General features: G+C 39.5%; 2 protein-coding genes across 2 annotated transcripts; one reads left to right on the top strand and one right to left on the bottom strand.

The window, feature by feature from the left end:
* Window positions 1-874: 874 nt before the first annotated feature.
* LOC121734821 lies at window positions 875-4,803 on the top strand. Its single transcript, XM_042125441.1, has 4 exons — window positions 875-1,002; window positions 1,907-2,056; window positions 2,666-2,819; window positions 4,306-4,803. Exons 1-4 carry the CDS (start codon window positions 925-927, stop codon window positions 4,428-4,430), a joined length of 507 nt encoding a protein of 168 aa, XP_041981375.1. The 5' UTR covers window positions 875-924; the 3' UTR covers window positions 4,431-4,803.
* A 9,874-nt stretch (window positions 4,804-14,677) lies between these two features.
* LOC121734822 lies at window positions 14,678-17,368 on the bottom strand. Its single transcript, XM_042125442.1, has 2 exons — window positions 15,649-17,368; window positions 14,678-15,079 (listed from the first exon to the last, which is right to left on the bottom strand). The coding sequence occupies exons 1-2, from the start codon at window positions 15,739-15,741 to the stop codon at window positions 14,867-14,869; spliced, it is 306 nt and encodes a 101-aa protein (XP_041981376.1). The 5' UTR covers window positions 15,742-17,368; the 3' UTR covers window positions 14,678-14,866.
* Between the last annotated feature and the right edge of the window lie 808 nt (window positions 17,369-18,176).

Raw genomic sequence — 18,176 nt, 5'->3', positions numbered from 1 at the left:
CACGAGTTAGGTATCTACTTACCGTTTACTAACTACTAAGTAATATTGCAAAAAAAAATGTATACTTACCTAATGTTCATAAAATATTTTTGTTCAGAAACTTCGACTTTATTAGGTGACAAGAGTAACCTCAAAAATATATTATTAATGTAACACATTTTTTTTTTTCAGCAAAAGCAATACGTTATTGTGTATTGCATTTTAAAAAATTTAGGCGATTCATAAAAAAGTACATTACAGACTTACCTATAAATAATAATTAATTTATTATTGTATGCAGAAGTCTATAACAATACATTTAGACATTGTGGCCCACTTTTAAGGTTAATATTTAAGGGAACATACAAGAAACGTGATTTTTTTGGCCTTTTTTACTCGTAATCAATAATGGCAACAGTTAGGCACTTGAAATTTTCACAATATCCTTAATTATATTTTAACTTTAATAATTAATAATACAATTATTATTTAATATATCCCATAAAAAAAACATTTTTTTGTCTACTTTCATTTCTTTCTATACCGGTACCCCTTTGTGCGCGAGTCCGACTCGCATTTGGCCGATTATTAAAACACTTGTGTAAACGCAATAAGTAGTTCTTTTATAAAACTAATTTAAAATTGCACTGCAATAACTAATAATAATAATGGCTCAATAGTCAATTATGCGAAATATTTAAGAGTGATCGATGACCGAATAAAAATAAGAAGGCAAATAACTATTTTACAACAAGGCAACAATAACAAAATCATCGAGATATCTTTAACTAGAATAGTATTATAGATAAAGTTCTTTGAACGTACTCCTCACACTCGGTATTTTATCGGCGATAAACTACGATTAAATCACGATAGCCGTCACTCCACTCCTCAATACAATTAGCTGGTAACAGTTGTAACACAAGTGTGTGTTTAGCTGGTAAAATGTGTCTACCGCTGGCTACCTGCTGCTTCTGCATAAGCTTGGACGTTGGCTCCAAAATCATATCGATTTTAAATCTTGTGAGTGATATGTGAAATTTGCATGTGTTTTATTTTTATAAAAAACAATAGGTATTCTTTTTCTTGAAATCGATGCTTTTTTAATTTATAATTTAAATTTATTTTTTATTTATTAGGCTAGAAGAAACCAAAAGCGAAAGTTGTAGAGAAATAATTACTTAATTTGTTAAAAAAAATATTGTGTTATTTTCTGCAATCCTTTACTTGGGAAACAGCCATACTCATATTATAAATGCGAATCTATGTCTGTCTGTTACCTCTTCACGCCCAAACCGCCGAACCGATTTTTCCGGGTACAGAGGCAATTTGAGTCCTGAGAGAGGGAAGGAAATATGATACTTTTCATCCTGGAAAAAGGTACGGCTCCGCGCGATAAACTCATTTTGGCGCAACGGAGTTGCGGGCGTCATTTAGTGAACACGATCGCCGGTGCTCTTATGGGGCTTGAAGGATTAAATTAGGTTTGAAATTCAAAAAAACTTGTCCGAGAACCGATTCCCGGCGGATAATGTGTGCTACTCTCTGTGACCTTTGCTTGTTATTATTGGTGTCAATAATTACAGGCAAAGTTCATTGTGCCGAGTGCCAACTACTTTCTTCAGTAATCAATTGTACCATCTTTTTTTTACCATATTTTGCAAATAAAATTATTATTATTAATCAATAATTGCCACAGGGGTAGTCCTGATGCCAAAATGTTATATTATTCTGTTACGTGTGTGTAGTGATTTTGGATGAGTCAGCTAATAGCTACCGCTGTGTCGGCCGCATTGTTGGTTTAACATCGAGTCAAAATGCTAAAAAGTATATAAGAAGCTAGTGTTCATTGGATGCCCTCCAAGGAGTTTTGTTACAGGGCATCCAGATGCTCGATACTATCAGTCAGTACCTGTATCTGTTACAGGTGTTCTCAACGCTGACGGTGGTGGTGTACGGGAGCGCGGCGCTGCTGCCGCACGTGGCGGAGTCGCGGCGCGTGGTGTACGCGGCGGTGGCGGCGGCCGCCATGCTGCACCTGCTCGCTGGCGCCGCGCTCGCGTACGGCACCTGCCGGGTGAGATATACATATTCCAGGTGTTGTCGACGCTGACGGTGGTGGTGTACGGGAGCGCGGCGCTGCTGCCGCACATGGCGGTGTCGCGGCGCGTGGTGTACGCGGCAGTGGCGGCGGCCGCCATGCTACACCTGCCGCCGGCGCCGCGCTCGCGTACGGCGCCTGCCGGATGAGACAGAGAGAGACAGGAGAGAGATGAGAGACACTTTGAGTTAGATAAAGAGAGGCGAAAGTCTTGTGTCACAAAACTAATTTGTTAACCAACACAAGAACTATCGCTATATACTAAACTTCTGCCGATCGCCCCAAACTAATTTGAATGTGACCAAAATTAACTCGTTTTGCATCCAGGCTTGCCTGTCAACGTCTTTCGGGTGGTCAATCAGAAGCATTATACCTTTTAGCGCTTAAAATGTTATTTCCTACAGTATTCCACCATTCCTGTAGCAACGATATGCTTGACATCCAGAAAGAGTATTTGATTTCCACAGAAGAAATCCTCTTCCCGATAGATTTCATAAGATCCCAATATTTTAATTGTCATACCCACAGAAGGAATCCTCTTCCTGATGCCAAGAGTTTTCATGACATCACATTCTATATCCACAGAAGAAGCCTAGCTACCTCCTCCCGTGGGCGATCGTGGCGTGCGTGTCGGGGGCGGCGCTGACCGGCCTGGCGGTGCTGGGCGCGGCGCTGCTGGTGACGGGCGTGAGGAACACGGAGGTCAGCACCATGGTGTCAGTGTACTTCGTGCAGGGAGGTGGGTATAAGACTCCTTGTCAGAGCATCTCAGCTGCTAAGAATATATGATTTCTTATTATACCCAAACTTGAGGGTTTAAAACTGATGCATGGAGGAGGGATATAAAACCAGACATATTGTCAAAATTCAAATGTCAGTTTAAGCGATGCAATGGGTAAATCGTGATGTTGCACTTCTATGTATGTGTGGTTTCTGGAACCACACATACACAGAAACGCAGTATGCTAAACTAACTAACCTACCTAACCTTACAAATCCTCTTTATCGATATAGTAAGGTATGTAAAATGCGCATACTACCTCTTTAAGAGGAGTCCACACCGCCCTTTTTTCCATACAAACGTTGTCCCCTGTTTCCTCTCTGGATAATGCTAGTAGAGTTATAATTTTTTTCCTGAATATCTACGGCCACTAATACAATGTACCTATGTTTTCTTTTTTTTTATAATTTAATTATTAAATAAGATATGATCGTTCAAAAACCCAAAAAAATGGCCAGATTTTCCGCTGTGTTCAAACGTCCAGAAAACAGATTTGGCTAGATTATACAAAAAAAAGCAAAACATAGGAACACAGCTCAAGCCTTTTTTTAATCTTTAATGAAAAAAGTACTTAAATCGGTTAAGTTTTGGAGAAGGAATCAGGGGACAACGAATCGTTGATTTTCTGGATTTTCTGCAGTTGTCTCTATCGCGTTCTGCGGTAGAGGCTTGAGGTAAGGGAGACAGCTATAGATATTAAACGTACTTTTTTTCATTTCTCTAGCCCCTAGTGTATCCTCTTAAAGATTTTGTTTGGGAAATGGGACATAACATCAAAAAGTTAAATTGCCAATGCCAATATAGCTTTGTCCATACTATGCACTTTCATCTTCAATTTTCGTCATCTTCTTTCATTTAACTTACGTTTTGGCGCATTCAAAAATAATTGTATGCGTCAAAGAACGCAACGCCAACATTGTATTTTTTGTTCAGTTGCAGTGTCTGCCAGATTATTGTAACATGTGCAACGAGAACATTTTACTGGGTGGAATATGTGCGACTTATTTGGCCATAAGAAATTCCAGACAAAAAAAGAACCAAGCAAAAGTTTTGGTTACGGTCAGTACGCATGCGTCGCAGGCATATGCCTCACGTGCGATGTTGACTGCGCTATAACGCATGCCCTTGATGAACAAAAAAGGCACAGTGTGGACAAAGCTAATATGTCTATAATATAATGAAACATCTCATAAAAGACATACTATGAACCATAAACTTATAATATACTATGAACCATCGAAGAAATTGATTGATAAGAAGATGACAGATGACCTACATTTAATTGGCAATTTTATTGTCAACTCAATTCGACCAACATGCGACCAAATTGCGTAGGTCCGCCATCACTATCAGCCTATGAATTAACTTCTCTGATAGTACAAGGCTTGCGCCTATGAGACCTCCATATCACTTGAGGTCCTTAAACATCCTCTTTCATTTCCAGTGATGCTGTACTACCTGTCGTCGGTGGTGAGCAGCAGACGGCAGGAGATAATCCGGGAGGACAGCACGGAGTCCGCCGAGCGACTCATGAGGAGATACCACGGGGCTTACAAGTTTGCCGTATAACAACCTGCGTGGGGACGCGTCACGCGCGAAGCACTGGAAATTTGTACATTTAACATTGATCTACTATCGGAGCCTCACATGCACGGTAGACCTAGGTACTTAATTTGGTCGGGTTTAATTTTAATCGTAATTTATGTTAGTCGTAATTCTTCGGCTAGGTTTAACAAAAAGCGACCAATTTGAACGTGTTTCGTGGCCAGACTACAGCAACTGACGACTAACAACGCAGCTTAGTGTTGACGACAACAATGGATCTCAAATCTCAATTCTCGCGAGTCGAGAGTAAAAAGTGAATATTACTCTTACTATGGCTCACGAGGGCACGACTCATGTCGAGTGTAATTAAATTTTTGAATTGTAATTAATTAAATAATTATGCAAAAAAAAAAAACAATCTTTGGATTTACTTTACAGTGCCACATTGCCACAAGTGACAAAAGTATCAAACAAAATTACCAATATTTTTTGTTTTTTTTTTTAAACATTCTTGAAGACATAAGAAGGTATGTTCAAATTTCAACATTATACTTTCGCAGCTTTACAAGAAAGGTTTGTACGATAATTACATCATTATGGTATAATATTATGTGCAAAATTAACCATAATAATGAAGTCTATTAGAGTTAACGCTGTGAACTATAGTCTTTAAACAAGACGTAATGTAAGAAGTAAGAACGGCATTGGAACTTTTTTATCGACACTGATTACTTGGAAACCTTGTTTATAACATGGCTTCCCTTTCTGCAAGCCCTCCCAGCAGCAAGTGGGTTACATGCTGTTCCTGGTTGGCCAACAGTTACGCACTTTGATGAGCTCGCGGCATAATTGTGCGCGTGCGACGCGACGTACGCGCGCGCCGGAAAATTGCGCGCTTATAGTGATGCGCTATGGTATATGTCGATAAAACTTTTTCTTTGGTTATATTATTTACGAAACAAGCTTATAAGCAACAGAAAATTAGTTGTTTTTGCTGCTTATTTAATGGATCTTCTAAACTACCCAACGAATACAGATTTACACGTGGGAGAGCCATGCTTCGGCACGAATGGGCCGGCTCGACCGGATAAATACCACGTTCTCACAGAAAACCGGCGTAAAACAGCGCTTGCGCTGTGTTTCGCCGAGTGAGTGAGTTTACCGGAGGCCCAATCCCCTAACCCCTACCCTATTCCCTTCCCTACCCTCAACTATTCCCGTCCCTTCCCTTCCCTACCCTCCCCTATTACCCTATTCCCTCTTAAAAGGCCGGCAACGCACTTGCAGCTCTTCTGATGCTGCGAGTGTCCATGGGCGACGGAAGTTGCTTTCCATCAGGTGACCCGTTTGCTCGTTTGCCCCCTTATTTCATAAAAAAAAAAAGATATGCAGATTTCTCTAGAAGAAAATTTGTAATATATTATGCTTGTTATATTATAATACTCCTAATACTAAAAGCTTAGTTTTCAAGCCTTAAAAATTTATTATAAGAGTTTCTTCTTTATTGTAAATTGCATTTTGTGATCTCGAAATTTCTGGATCGTATTCAGTGAAGTCATTCACACAATATACAGCTAACAGCACACAGGTAATACAGAGTAGACTACGAGGTTCAACGTTATCCTATTTCTTTCTTTCAAAAAAATAGTCATGTACCGTATATCGACATAACAAAAATCATCTAGTCTTTTCTTTGGAAACAATGAGCGTATCTGATGCAGATGTTATAAAGTCACCGGCAGAACGGCGCGTCACAGTTCCCTGCGACATGGCGACCACATGCATCGCTGTGAGTACCTACTTACCATAATATTATAATATTATGTGTAACCAGGATAAATTGTTTAAAAGACCCAGGATACCTTTAAAATAATATAGGCACTGTTATTAGCTACAATTAGGACAGCTAGTGTACTGATACAACACTTTATGTAAACTTAACAGTTTAGAGCCGCTATCCCCAACCCGCGGCCCGCCGGGACGTTATTTGTGGCATAAAATACAGAATTCACAAAAGAAAGTCTCTGAATGGGATAGACGTTACTTATTCCAATTCAACTCCGCCAAGACATAAGTCTGCGCGTTCACCACTAAAATTTTGAAATTTGCCCACCGGCAAAATAACGTAAAGTCTACATGACAGTCGTTAGATTTTTTTCCACTTTTAAATCGTTAATTTTGAAGAATGTTATGTTTTACTCTAAAAAATTTATGTTGCGGCCCGCGGCACCAAGACCAAAACATGTTTGTGGCCCGCATGAAAAAAAGGTCGGGGACCACTGGTTTAGAGAGCCATCGCTCATCAATGCAGAGTTCAACGTTGCATTTATATTATATCTACATACGTCACTTTTCTCTCAATCAAGTGTAATATTTTAGCATATTTTGAATATAGCTTCGATATATTTTCTACAGGCGCTTAAAACAAGTTTTTATTATTCGTAGATCTACTGACATTTACTAGAAGTAACGTTGTATGAATTGAAATAAAAAATATGCCCGTAACTGCCGCACTCAGAGACGAACAGCTGTAATTAAGAGCCCATAATATGACCCTAACTTGACTATATACTTTAACCTAGATCTCAAAATCTGTAAGGTCTAGAAAACTGATTTTTTGACACAAGTAACTTCAGTTCATAAAGATTAAATGCTCAAGACGAAAACACGATTACTCAAAAAATGCTCGATAGTTTCTTTTTTACAAAAAACCTAGTTTTAGACACATTTTTGCTTGGATCTTCGAAGTTTGCTGTCTTTTCTTTAATATTTTTTAATATCTAAAAAGGTATTGATAAAACCTAAATTTGCTCAAAACACTTTTCGTTCGTCTTTTATTCAAGTAAAACTAACTCGGCGATGATTCCGCGCCGTCCTTTTTCACCTGGCATATAAAAGACGGGCGTGAGTGTGAAGAGAGAAGGACGATGTTTGATTTTTAGAGTCAGGTGAGCTCTTAAATGAACATTTTGACCTAAGACACTCAACTCTACATTCAATAGTTTAATCATCATTTAATATCTATGATTGCGGCCGTAAGGTATCTAAATATAATTAACTAGATGACGCCCGCAATTTCTTTGCGCTAAAATCTTTCGTAAATCGCGCGGGAACCGTACATTTTTCCGGGATAAAAGGTATTCTATGTCCCTTCTCGGGACTCAAAGTATCTCCATATCTTTCAGCAAAATCTGTTCAGCGGTTTTTTTTATTTTTATGAAACAATGGGGCAAACGAGCAAACGGGTCACCTGATGGAAAGCAACTTCCGTCGCCCATGGACACTCGCAGCATCAGAAGAGCTTTAAATCTCTCCCTCCCTCCATCCCTCTTTAAAAGGACCGCAACGCACCTGGCGTTGCCGTCCTTTTAAAGAGGGAATAGGGTAATAGGGGATGGTAGGGATGGGAAGATAAGGGAATAGGGGAGGGTAGGGAAGGGAATAGGGTAGGGGATTGGGCCTCCGGTAAACTCACTCACTCGGCGAAACACAGCGCAAGCGCTGTTCCACGCCGGTTTTCTGTGAGAACGTGGTATTTCTCCGGTCGAGCCGGCCCATTCGTGCCGAAGCATGGCTCTCCCACGTTTGGGCGTGAAGAGGTAACAGCCAGACACACTTTCACGTTTATAATATTAGCATTATATTATATCACTTATGTCCGGTTTCTTAGGGTTTATGATTTGTAATTAACCAATGAACGATGCTGTTGAAAAGATAAACTCGCAGTCAAAAAACTTGCATAAGCCCGTTATGACGAAATGCAGACAATAGTTACCACAATGTATCATTACTCGGTTTTCTATTTCTCATATTAAGTTGGATGACTGGACTCCACAATGTGATACATCATCAGATGATGTTCACAATCATCGCAATCATCACAGTCATCACAGTCCAAGTCATCGGCCACGATCGCCGATATCAACGACCTAGAGATCACATAGCGATCAATTGTTGTTCACGTCCCTATTCTAGAAAATTAAAACAGACTTATTCAAAATCTATTATATTTTTTTCTCATGATAGAGATTATTACCCAGGTAACCAAAACGCTATGTAAGATTTGACTTATAATATGGCTTTAAGTCATGTTAAAGTTATGTAGCCGCGATTTATAAAGCAAACAGTAAAAAAGAGGGATATCAACAGCTGTCCTGATTGTAAGATAAGATAATGATGAGCTTTAATTATTTTAGTTATTTCTCTATCCGAGTACGGTAAAGCTAGAAGGAAAATTATTTAAAAAAACATCTAATATACATAATTTATCGGTAACATTACAAATTTTATCTCAAGAAAAGTTTAAGTTTTGAGCGAGTTTTTATAGAGTTTATTTAATTTTCGCTAACCATATTCTTCGTCACTTATTTTCCTGAAAGTATTTTTCCTTAGGATATAATCTTCTTATCAGCCATTAAACATGCACAAAAACCTTAAGAAAAACCTCAACAAAGCGATATCGTAGCATTGCCGCTTGGACATCGTCCCACCTACCAGAATACTATTACGTAAGGTGTGAATCAACGTGCTTTCTCCACCTGCTTTGCGCCGCGTCGCGGGGACTTATGTAATACTCATCGCACTGTCCGCATTCTATTACTTCCTAATTAAAATGTAATTAAAGTCGTGATGTACTAAAATTCTATTTTGATGATTATCGTTTGTAGTTCGTACCATCGAGGAAATTAATTCCTAGGCAGTCGACAGACCAACGTCATTTGGTCGGATTCTGTCAATTTAATGTTAATTGTGATCTGTCGGCTATGTTTGACGTAACGCGACGAAACTAAGTAGGTCCCCCATCTGCCTAGAGATCAACTTGTCTGATAGTACATTAAGGCCTTCCTTCGTGATGGATAACCATGTTTGCTGCCATGATTGTGAAGTTGAGTGTAGCCTTCACAATCGATCATGAGCTATCATAGACCACTCATAGACGAATATATTCCCCTCTACATTTTTGTAATCGTTATGTGGGTTAAACTATATAATATTATAATCTACAAATTATGAGTAACTACCAACTACAGGTACTTTAATATGACTAGTCAGAATTATTAAATGACCTCAGTAAACTGTAAACATAAAATATAATAATTGATAAAGCTTTTTTATTTGTTTTGATTGTTATCTTTTTCATATTTTACTACTTGCTTGATTTTGTTTTAATTAATATTTTTTTTTTGCAAATTGAGGATGTATCAAATTAATTGCATGTAATGTTAACACTGACCTCAGGAATCTGTAGAAAGCAAGGTCGTTGTCGAAACAAATTATGTGTTTGTCCGACTGTGCACACTTCCCACTTTCCATGTGAAAGTTCAGCCCTGGACGTTTAAAAAATGATATTTCATCTTCAGCTCATTATAGAATTGCAAAGAATTGCATTGCAAAAGGAATCTCGCTGTATAAGGAATTGCGGTGATGTTAGTGTTAGCCATTTTGTCATGACAGACATTGACTAGAGCTTTTAGTTTTACATTGTGTCTTATAAGACACAATGTAAAAACTTATAAGACGGGTATACCCGGCAGTTTACTTTATGTCTGAGTCTTATACTTACTAAAATCGATCTTCTAATGTTTGTACCCTTTATAAATAACTTAAAAGCTGTTGAATGTTTGGTTGTAGCTGGAAATACTCGTAGTTATCTACCTTTAGAGTACAAAAGACATTTTCTGCGGTAGCCATAGCTAGCTTGTTCGTCTACCGGAACCGAAATGGAACCGAACCTTAGAATAGAAAGCATTACACGCTCACAGTCACGGACAAAGACAAGTGCTTCATGACCACGTCGTGAGCTCCAGCCGCTTCTCCGAGTTGCCCATCAATCATCAATCATGATCGACAAATACAGATGAACGTGACCAACTTCGATGATTGGGCATCAGATAAAAAGACACAGAGAGATAATTGTAGAGACAGATAGTTCTCATGTACATGTTATTAACATTAACAGTTTCCCTATTAAGTATACTTTTTTTTCATGGCCCAGTGTTGAAATTATAAACATACGTTATAATAATGTAATAGAAATATACTCATTTACACACATAATATTATAGTCTATAGCTTAATGTGACTTATAAGTCTGTAAGTGTAGCCGCGTTTTTGTGTTATTCGACAATCGTCGTCTTTTGCTTAGTATAAAAATCTTTTATTTCCCAGAGCAGTTGCTTTAAAGAAATTGATGTCACGACTCAACTCACAGAGATATTAGATTAGATGTGGGAGAGCCATGCTTACCGGAGGCCCAATCCCCTACCCTATTCCCTTCCCTACCCTCCCCTATTCCCTCCCCTTCCCATCCCTACCCTCCCCTATTACCCTATTCCCTCTTAAAAGGCCGGCAACGCACCTGCAGCTCTTCTGATGCTGCGAGTGTCCATGGGCGACGGAAGTTGCTTTCCATCAGGTGACCCGTTTGCTCGTTTGCCCCCTTATTTCATAAAAAAAAAACATATATTTAAACAAATCGTGCCTATATAAACGCGCGTAGCACATAACACTCCCCGAGTTACGTAAAGTACACATAATATGGGTTAATGAGTACAAAAAATGTAAATCGCGTTACGCTACGCGGCTCGGCGCTGCGGTAGGAAATACACAAGTTCCGAGTTGGATTCATAGGCAGATGGCAGACCTACGAGCAACGTAAATTGGTCGCGTTATATCAAACCCAGCCGACAGATCACAGCTAACATTGAATTGACATAATCTGACCAAATGACGGTAGGTCCGTCAACAGCCTATGAATCAAATGCTTCGATGGTACAAAATATAAGTTCCGAGTTGTACTCCAACCGGACAGTGTGCCAATGTCTTGTTTCACAATCTTGACCTACAGGGCTAAAGATCCGCTTTTACTAGATTACGAAGCACAAACAAAGGGATGTGAACGTTACGTATGTCTGATCCGTCGGAACTTGATTTAAATTATCCAATTGAGGAAAGATAAAAATATCGTTTTTTTTTAATGAAATAAGGGGGCAAACAAGCAAACCTGATGGAAAGCAACTTCCGTCGCCCATGGACACTCGCAACATCAGAAGAGCTGCAGCCTGCAGGTGCGTTGCCGGCCTTTTAAGAGGGAATAGGGGAGGGTGAGGAAGGGAATAGAGAAGAGTAGCGAAGGGAATAGGGTAGGGGCCTCCGGTATTGGGCCTTCAGTAAACTCACTTACTCGGCGAAAACAGCGCAAGCGCTGTTTCACGCCGGTTTTCAGTGAGCCCGCGGTATTTGTCCGGTCGAGCCGGCCCATTCGTGCCAAAGCATGGCTCTACCACGTAAAAAATTATAATTGACGTGTGTTCATTTGGCTATATTGATAACATGAACTGACAAAGCAATCACTCCGAACAGTGGCTTTTGCCTAAGTATCTGGGGGCACGGGAGTGCCCCCGCCAAGATGAGCCAAGCGAAGCGTGCAAGGGCACTACCTACCTTTTCTCGAAACGTTTCGTCGTATATTTGAACCCTCGTAACTTTGGTTTGAATAATGCCAGATAGTTGAAATTTTTAAGATATAGTGACATGGGTATATTTATTAAATGCGCAAAGTTTGAATATCGTAGCTTTTATACTTTAGATTTTATAGGTGTCCAAAAACTCACAATTTGGTCACTGACTTAGTCACGAGAAGAATCCAAAAACTCTACACATTAGTCAAAATCGGTGGCCATTTTATTATTCGTCAGGGCTTTGAACTTAACAATACACCGTAACTAATGATAAATGGCCAAGCCACCGATTTTGACTAATGTGTAGAGTTTTTGGATTCTTCGCTGCAGCTGACACATTATAATATTATTATCAAATATTTTGCCGCACTTTAGTGTAAAATTAAGGTTTTTAGATTTAGGGCTGAGTATGTAAGGTTAGAAACTTGGCTCTACATGAGATCTCACTACTTTTTGACACCACGAACTATAATATTATTATGTTCTCATCTTGGCAACATTTTTACATGAAAATGTTTTTTGGTGGGATATAATGTTCATAAAACGTCAGAAACTGGGAAGAGCATGTTTTATTAGCTATAGATGGTTAGACCGTTACCCTTATTGTTTGGTCGTAATTTATCATTAACATTGCGCTTACAATTAACACAATTTCCTTTCCTATTTTACTATATATTAAATTGTCTACAAAACTTCCAAAATGTCCATTGTAACACGGAAACGGGTGGAGAAATGTATAAATACTTTTCCTGCATTGACAATGTTGTGTAACGCGCACGAGCGTTGAACGTGTGCCGATTATGTGATTGTCTTATATTTAAGTAATAATTAAACATAATAAAAAAATATTTTAATAACTTTTAAGTGTGCGTTCGGTTGTTTTGTTATAATGTATGAATTACGTAGTCCTAGGCACGCTTTATTACAGAGAACTAAAACTATTATACCTATATACCTATTGTGCTTTTTATTTTAAGAAAAATTTTGGATAAAATAAGAAAAATTTTAGTTCTATTTCTATAGGCCCAGAATTTAGTTTTAGTTCAGGTTGAGTTCAGTTACCGTTTTCGTTAGGTTAACTAACTTTCGTTATACTAACGCCACCGTTACACACCTTACATAATCATCAACGTTATCAAACTGTTAAGTTCTTGTCAAAAATCACATTTAAATGTCTTTCCCGTTGGATTGTCGAGGTAGATAACGAAAGAAAGTTCTTTTGGATTGTCTTCTGGTGTTTTGGGTTGTTAGTTGCTACACTACACTGAACAGTAAATAGTCGAAGCTGCACAATATGCATGTCCACGTCGTCACGCAGTCTACATATTGCCAAACTAGTTGTGGCGGGCAGTTCAGCAGGTCTGTTATGTCAGCACTTTCACCGATGCACTGAATTGATGATGCCGACGGTCAATCTTTTGCTGGGTGACCAATTTTGGGTGCATTTTGCACGCTAATGAACAAGATTTTGATGCCTTTTTTATATTATTCTAAATATAGTTTTAGTATTAAATAGGCATAGCACAGGTAGTTAATTCTCCGCAAGTTAATCTGTAGGGTTGGAATGACCGATCTCTATCAAATTGTAATAATAATATTCATTTTTTCATCAGCTTTGAAAACTTACTGAAATAATAATAAAATAGTAGAGCCCAACTAAGTTGAAATTCCTTTTGAACTGCCAGTAAAATATTCTCCAAACACAGCAACGATGTAACAACTCTAAATACATAACTCGAGTCGTACAAGCAATTGAAATATGCACCAAAGGTCAGAGTTCACAGAGCGCTTATTACTAACAGAGGTACCCGCATATAATATCTGTAGCATTGTATCTTTGCCGAGAGGTGCTGTAGCATTGTCACTTCGACCTTAATACCCGGAGATAAAGTTCACATGTATAACATCAGTGTTACCAACTTAGGGATTTTGCCCTTTCATGCGGAAATCCAGTGGGATAGGAATGCAGGCGTTCTGGTTTAATGTCTGGTTTTGAGGCTATCTTAGTATATTAGAGGTATATTTCTCATTAAATACGAAATACACATAACATTTTTTAACTTACATGTAGATTGTAGATGTATCAGCAAGACTACAGTTTCAATGGAATCGTCTAATAATTATGCCGAATTTAGTAGTTTTTGACTCACATAATACATAACCGGGTCAACATTTTTGTGAGTTGGTAACATTGTATAACGTAGAGGTTCTTAATTCTGAGTCAGCGCCGACCCCTGCCCTTTTCTCCGACTTTCTCAGGGACCCTACACGCCCTATAGACTTATAGGAAGTGAGGAGAAACTCGTTAGGATTCCTCGCGATACTTGTTTGTGACGAAATTGAAAGTGTGTATTGTGCAAATATTTGCACAACACAAAAAATACTATGTAACTTTATTAACACTTTGGAATGAATGAATTTTAGTTACGAATAATTTTGGTTTCATAAACTCTACCTATGCTATACAGAATATTATAATAATAATATAATAAAGTGACTTTAAAATAAGATTTAGTCCACATTATCATCAGAGACCACTGATCAGTGCATTTTTATCTATTTTGGCGCATTGTCATGGGGCCCATGGGGGTATATTAATATTTAATTCGGTGCGTAGCAGAACTCTGATTTGAAATGACTTGCTGTTTCGTTTTCACGTCTGTCACCAATCTCGACGTGCAACCTGTTGTATTTTTCACTAATATTAGAAATCTATTTTTAATATTACAAAGAAAAACTTAGAAGTTAAAATTAAAACACGAAATCATTATGCAAAACTGTACTTAATCAACACTTTACAATAAACTTTAATCAAAGTAAGAACAAACAACTGCACAATCTAACTAATAGTTCTAAAGCGTCCACCACGTTCGAAAGTCGCAAAAAAGTGAAGGGCTTTGCCAGGCGTCGTCAGGGCCCCCTCTCCTCAACGGTCACTCGAAAACAAGTCGCTCGGGATGACGTCATCGGATGGAGGCGTGTCCAGCCCCTAGTCTGCATTTATTTATAACACGGCCTCTCCTGACCGGTCAGCGGCGTCCTCGACCGCTTGATCAGCATTATCTTCGACCGCTTGGCCAGCGAATCCAGCGATATCCTCGACCGCTTGGACAGCAGTATCTTTGACCGCTTGGACAGCAGTATCCTGGTCAGTGGCATCCTTGATTGCTTGGTGCGCTGACATGCCCAGATGATCGTCAGATACTTCGTCATCTGAAAAATGAATATTCGTTAAGAAAAACTGTCAAAGGGCGACTTTCAGCTTGACTTTTGGGAGAAGGCGATCTCGAATACGACTGCTTGCGTGCACTCAAACCATCGCAATCGAAACTGCCCTAACTCAATTGCTTGTTAAACAGCTAGGTGTCGAAATGGTTCTACAAGGAATGATTCTAAATTTGAGATTTCTTATAACGAAACACGAACGAAAAGCTCCGGATCCTTATCGTCGTGTCGCATAACAAAAGCATTAAGGTTTTAAATGCTAAAGCTATGCCCCGTGGCACGAAGCATCACAGTCGCTTGCCACGATTGTCTTGACCATAACATAGGCATCCCAGTCGCGTAATATGGCCCCTAATCGCATTATGAAAGCATTAGGTCTGCAAATGCATTCATTATGCCCCGTGGCACGAAGCATCACAGTCGCTTGCCACGATAGGAGTGATCGAACGATCACCTCGTCACATACCACATGTAAGGCTAAGGGAAACACCCCTAAGCGAGCTCGCTCAACAAAACATAACCGGCCGAAACAAACCTTTGAGTTGACGTCAACTTACCAACACTCTCAAAGAAGGCTGCACAGGCATCGGGTGTCCATTCGCCACGCCATCGAACCATATGTTCGGCGGCTGCCTGTGTTCGTTTTCCATAGGAACCTGTCATAAGCTCCAATTCGTAACGATCATGGGGAAGGTCACGAACAATCCTGTATGGACCCCTCATGCCTGAGTCAAGCTTGCCAGAAGCCTGGGAGGCCTTGCTAACAAACACGAAATCCCCAACAGCATAGGATCGAGGTTCTTTACGACGTTCATTTAGACGGCGGTCTTGCTGTCGCTGGTTAACTTTAAGCAATTCAGAAGCTCGCTGTCTACGGAGTGTAGTTATTGCCTCACGATTTGCATGCCTATCTTCTAAAGCCACATCTCTTACAAGTGACCGGAGTACAGGAGTGGCGCCTTCTATGCCCGTTAAAAGAAGTAACGGCGAAGTTCGAGTGGTGGACTGCTTAGTGATGTTAAGTGTTAATTGAATTTTCCACAAAATATTAGACCATTTATTACCCTTAACATTTACTTCAACTCGGATCATATTTAAAAGCGTCCGACAATATCGCTCTACCTGCCCATTCTCGCGGTGCATCCCTGGTGTTATAAAATGAGTAGCACACCCCATTTCAGTTACCCAATTTTGAAAACCTGCACTTTCGAACATCCTACCCTGATCAGATATGATCAAAGATGGAGTTCCAAATAGGGATATGGCATTCGTAAACACCCTTTTTAGTTCATCAGTATCCTGCCTATAAAGTGCGTATAAGAGGCAGTATTTTGAGAAAGAATCTACTAGGATCAGGATATACTTAAAGCCATTAGATTCAACCAAGGGACCTAGCACGTCAAGGTGAACACTAGAAAAGGGGGATTCAGGTTTAGTCCATGATTGGATTGGCTGATGATTAGCTCGGGGTACTTTTTTATGTGAGAGGCACACTATACAATGGGTGATGTATTTTTTAACGAATTGTCTTAATCCTGGGAACCAGAAATGACGAAGAATTAGATCAGTGGTCTTATCAATCCCTACATGGTCATGGTCATCATGGAATACCCGTAACAGGCTTAATCTATGGCCCTTGGGAATGAAACAAAGGTGGCGAGAGTCTTCGCCAGATGAGCTATACTTATAGTACAGAATGTTATTTTTGACTAAGTAACGGGATGAATCTAGCTGGCCGTCTCGCAACTTATCTATTAAGTCCTGGGTTTCAGAATCTGCTGTTTGTGCGATCTGAGCCCAATTTTTAGGCTTACGAATGTGTGAGACTTGTGCCGGATTTCGGCTTAGAAAATCAGCATGTTGCATTAACGCTCCCTTTCTGTACTCTAAAGTATAACGAAAATCCTGAAAATAGACCCACCACCTAGCTACACGAGGTACAAGATCTATTTTTCGCTCAGTCATTTTAATTGAATTGCAATCAGTAATAATCTTGAAGTCTATTCCAATTAAATAATGACGAAAATGCTGCAGAGCCTTCACTATCGCCAGCGTTTCAAGTTCATAGCTGTGATAGCGAGACTCTGCGCCATTTGTCGCTTTACTGAAATACCCAACTACCCTTTTACGCTTACCATCATGTTCTTGAAAAAGAATACCGCCAAAACCAATCGCGCTGGCGTCTGTGTGCAGTTCGGTGGGCAATTTTGGGTCAAATATTGCTAGCACGGGCTCTTGTGTTAAACAGTCAACAATGTACTTATGGGCTAGGTCTTGTTCTTCACCCCAAATAAATGGTTGACCTTTTTTTGTTAATTTTGCAATGCACACGGTCTTTATGGCATAGTTGGCTATATAACGCCTAAAGTAACCTGCAAGACCCAAAAATTGCCGCACCTGTTTGACACTACTAGGCTTTGGGGACTTGATTAACGCTTCTATTTTTTTAGGGCTCGGTCGTACCTGACCCTGGCTTATTAACCTACCCAAGTACTCTACTTCTGTTTTTAAAAATGAGCATTTCTTTAAATTTATGGAAAAACCTGCCTTGGTAAGAGTTTCAAGCACCTGCCGCAAGATTGCAAGTCCTTCTTTAATAGTGTCTGACATTATGAGTACATCGTCGATGTACGTTAGGACTTTCCCAGTGTCTATTAAATGTTTAAGGGTCCTAGAAATTATCCGTTGATAGACCACGGGAGCGTTTGTGAGTCCATATGGCATTTTTAAATACTCGTATTGAGCTTCAGGAGTCACAAACGCTGTTTTACGTATGGATTCATCATCTTTTAGAGGTACTTGGTGAAAGCCCGTGGCCATATCAAGGCTTGTAAAGTGTTTACTAGTGCCTAACTTATCAATGTGGTCATCGATTAATGGTAGGGGAAATCTCTCTTTTACAGTGATTGCGTTTAACGCCCGATAATCAACGCACATCCTATCAGACCCGTCCTTCTTTTTGACGAGTATGATAGGACTTGCGTATTCAGATTGCGACTCACGAATGATTCCCTTACTCAAAAGATCGGCACATATGTCACGAACGCGTATTTTCTCGTCGGCAGATAGCTTATAAGGTCGGTAG

Source organism: Aricia agestis, chromosome 16 (assembly GCF_905147365.1).
Source record: "Aricia agestis chromosome 16, ilAriAges1.1, whole genome shotgun sequence".
NCBI lineage: Eukaryota > Metazoa > Arthropoda > Insecta > Lepidoptera > Lycaenidae > Aricia > Aricia agestis.
This window is presented reverse-complemented; position numbering and strand designations above follow the sequence as displayed.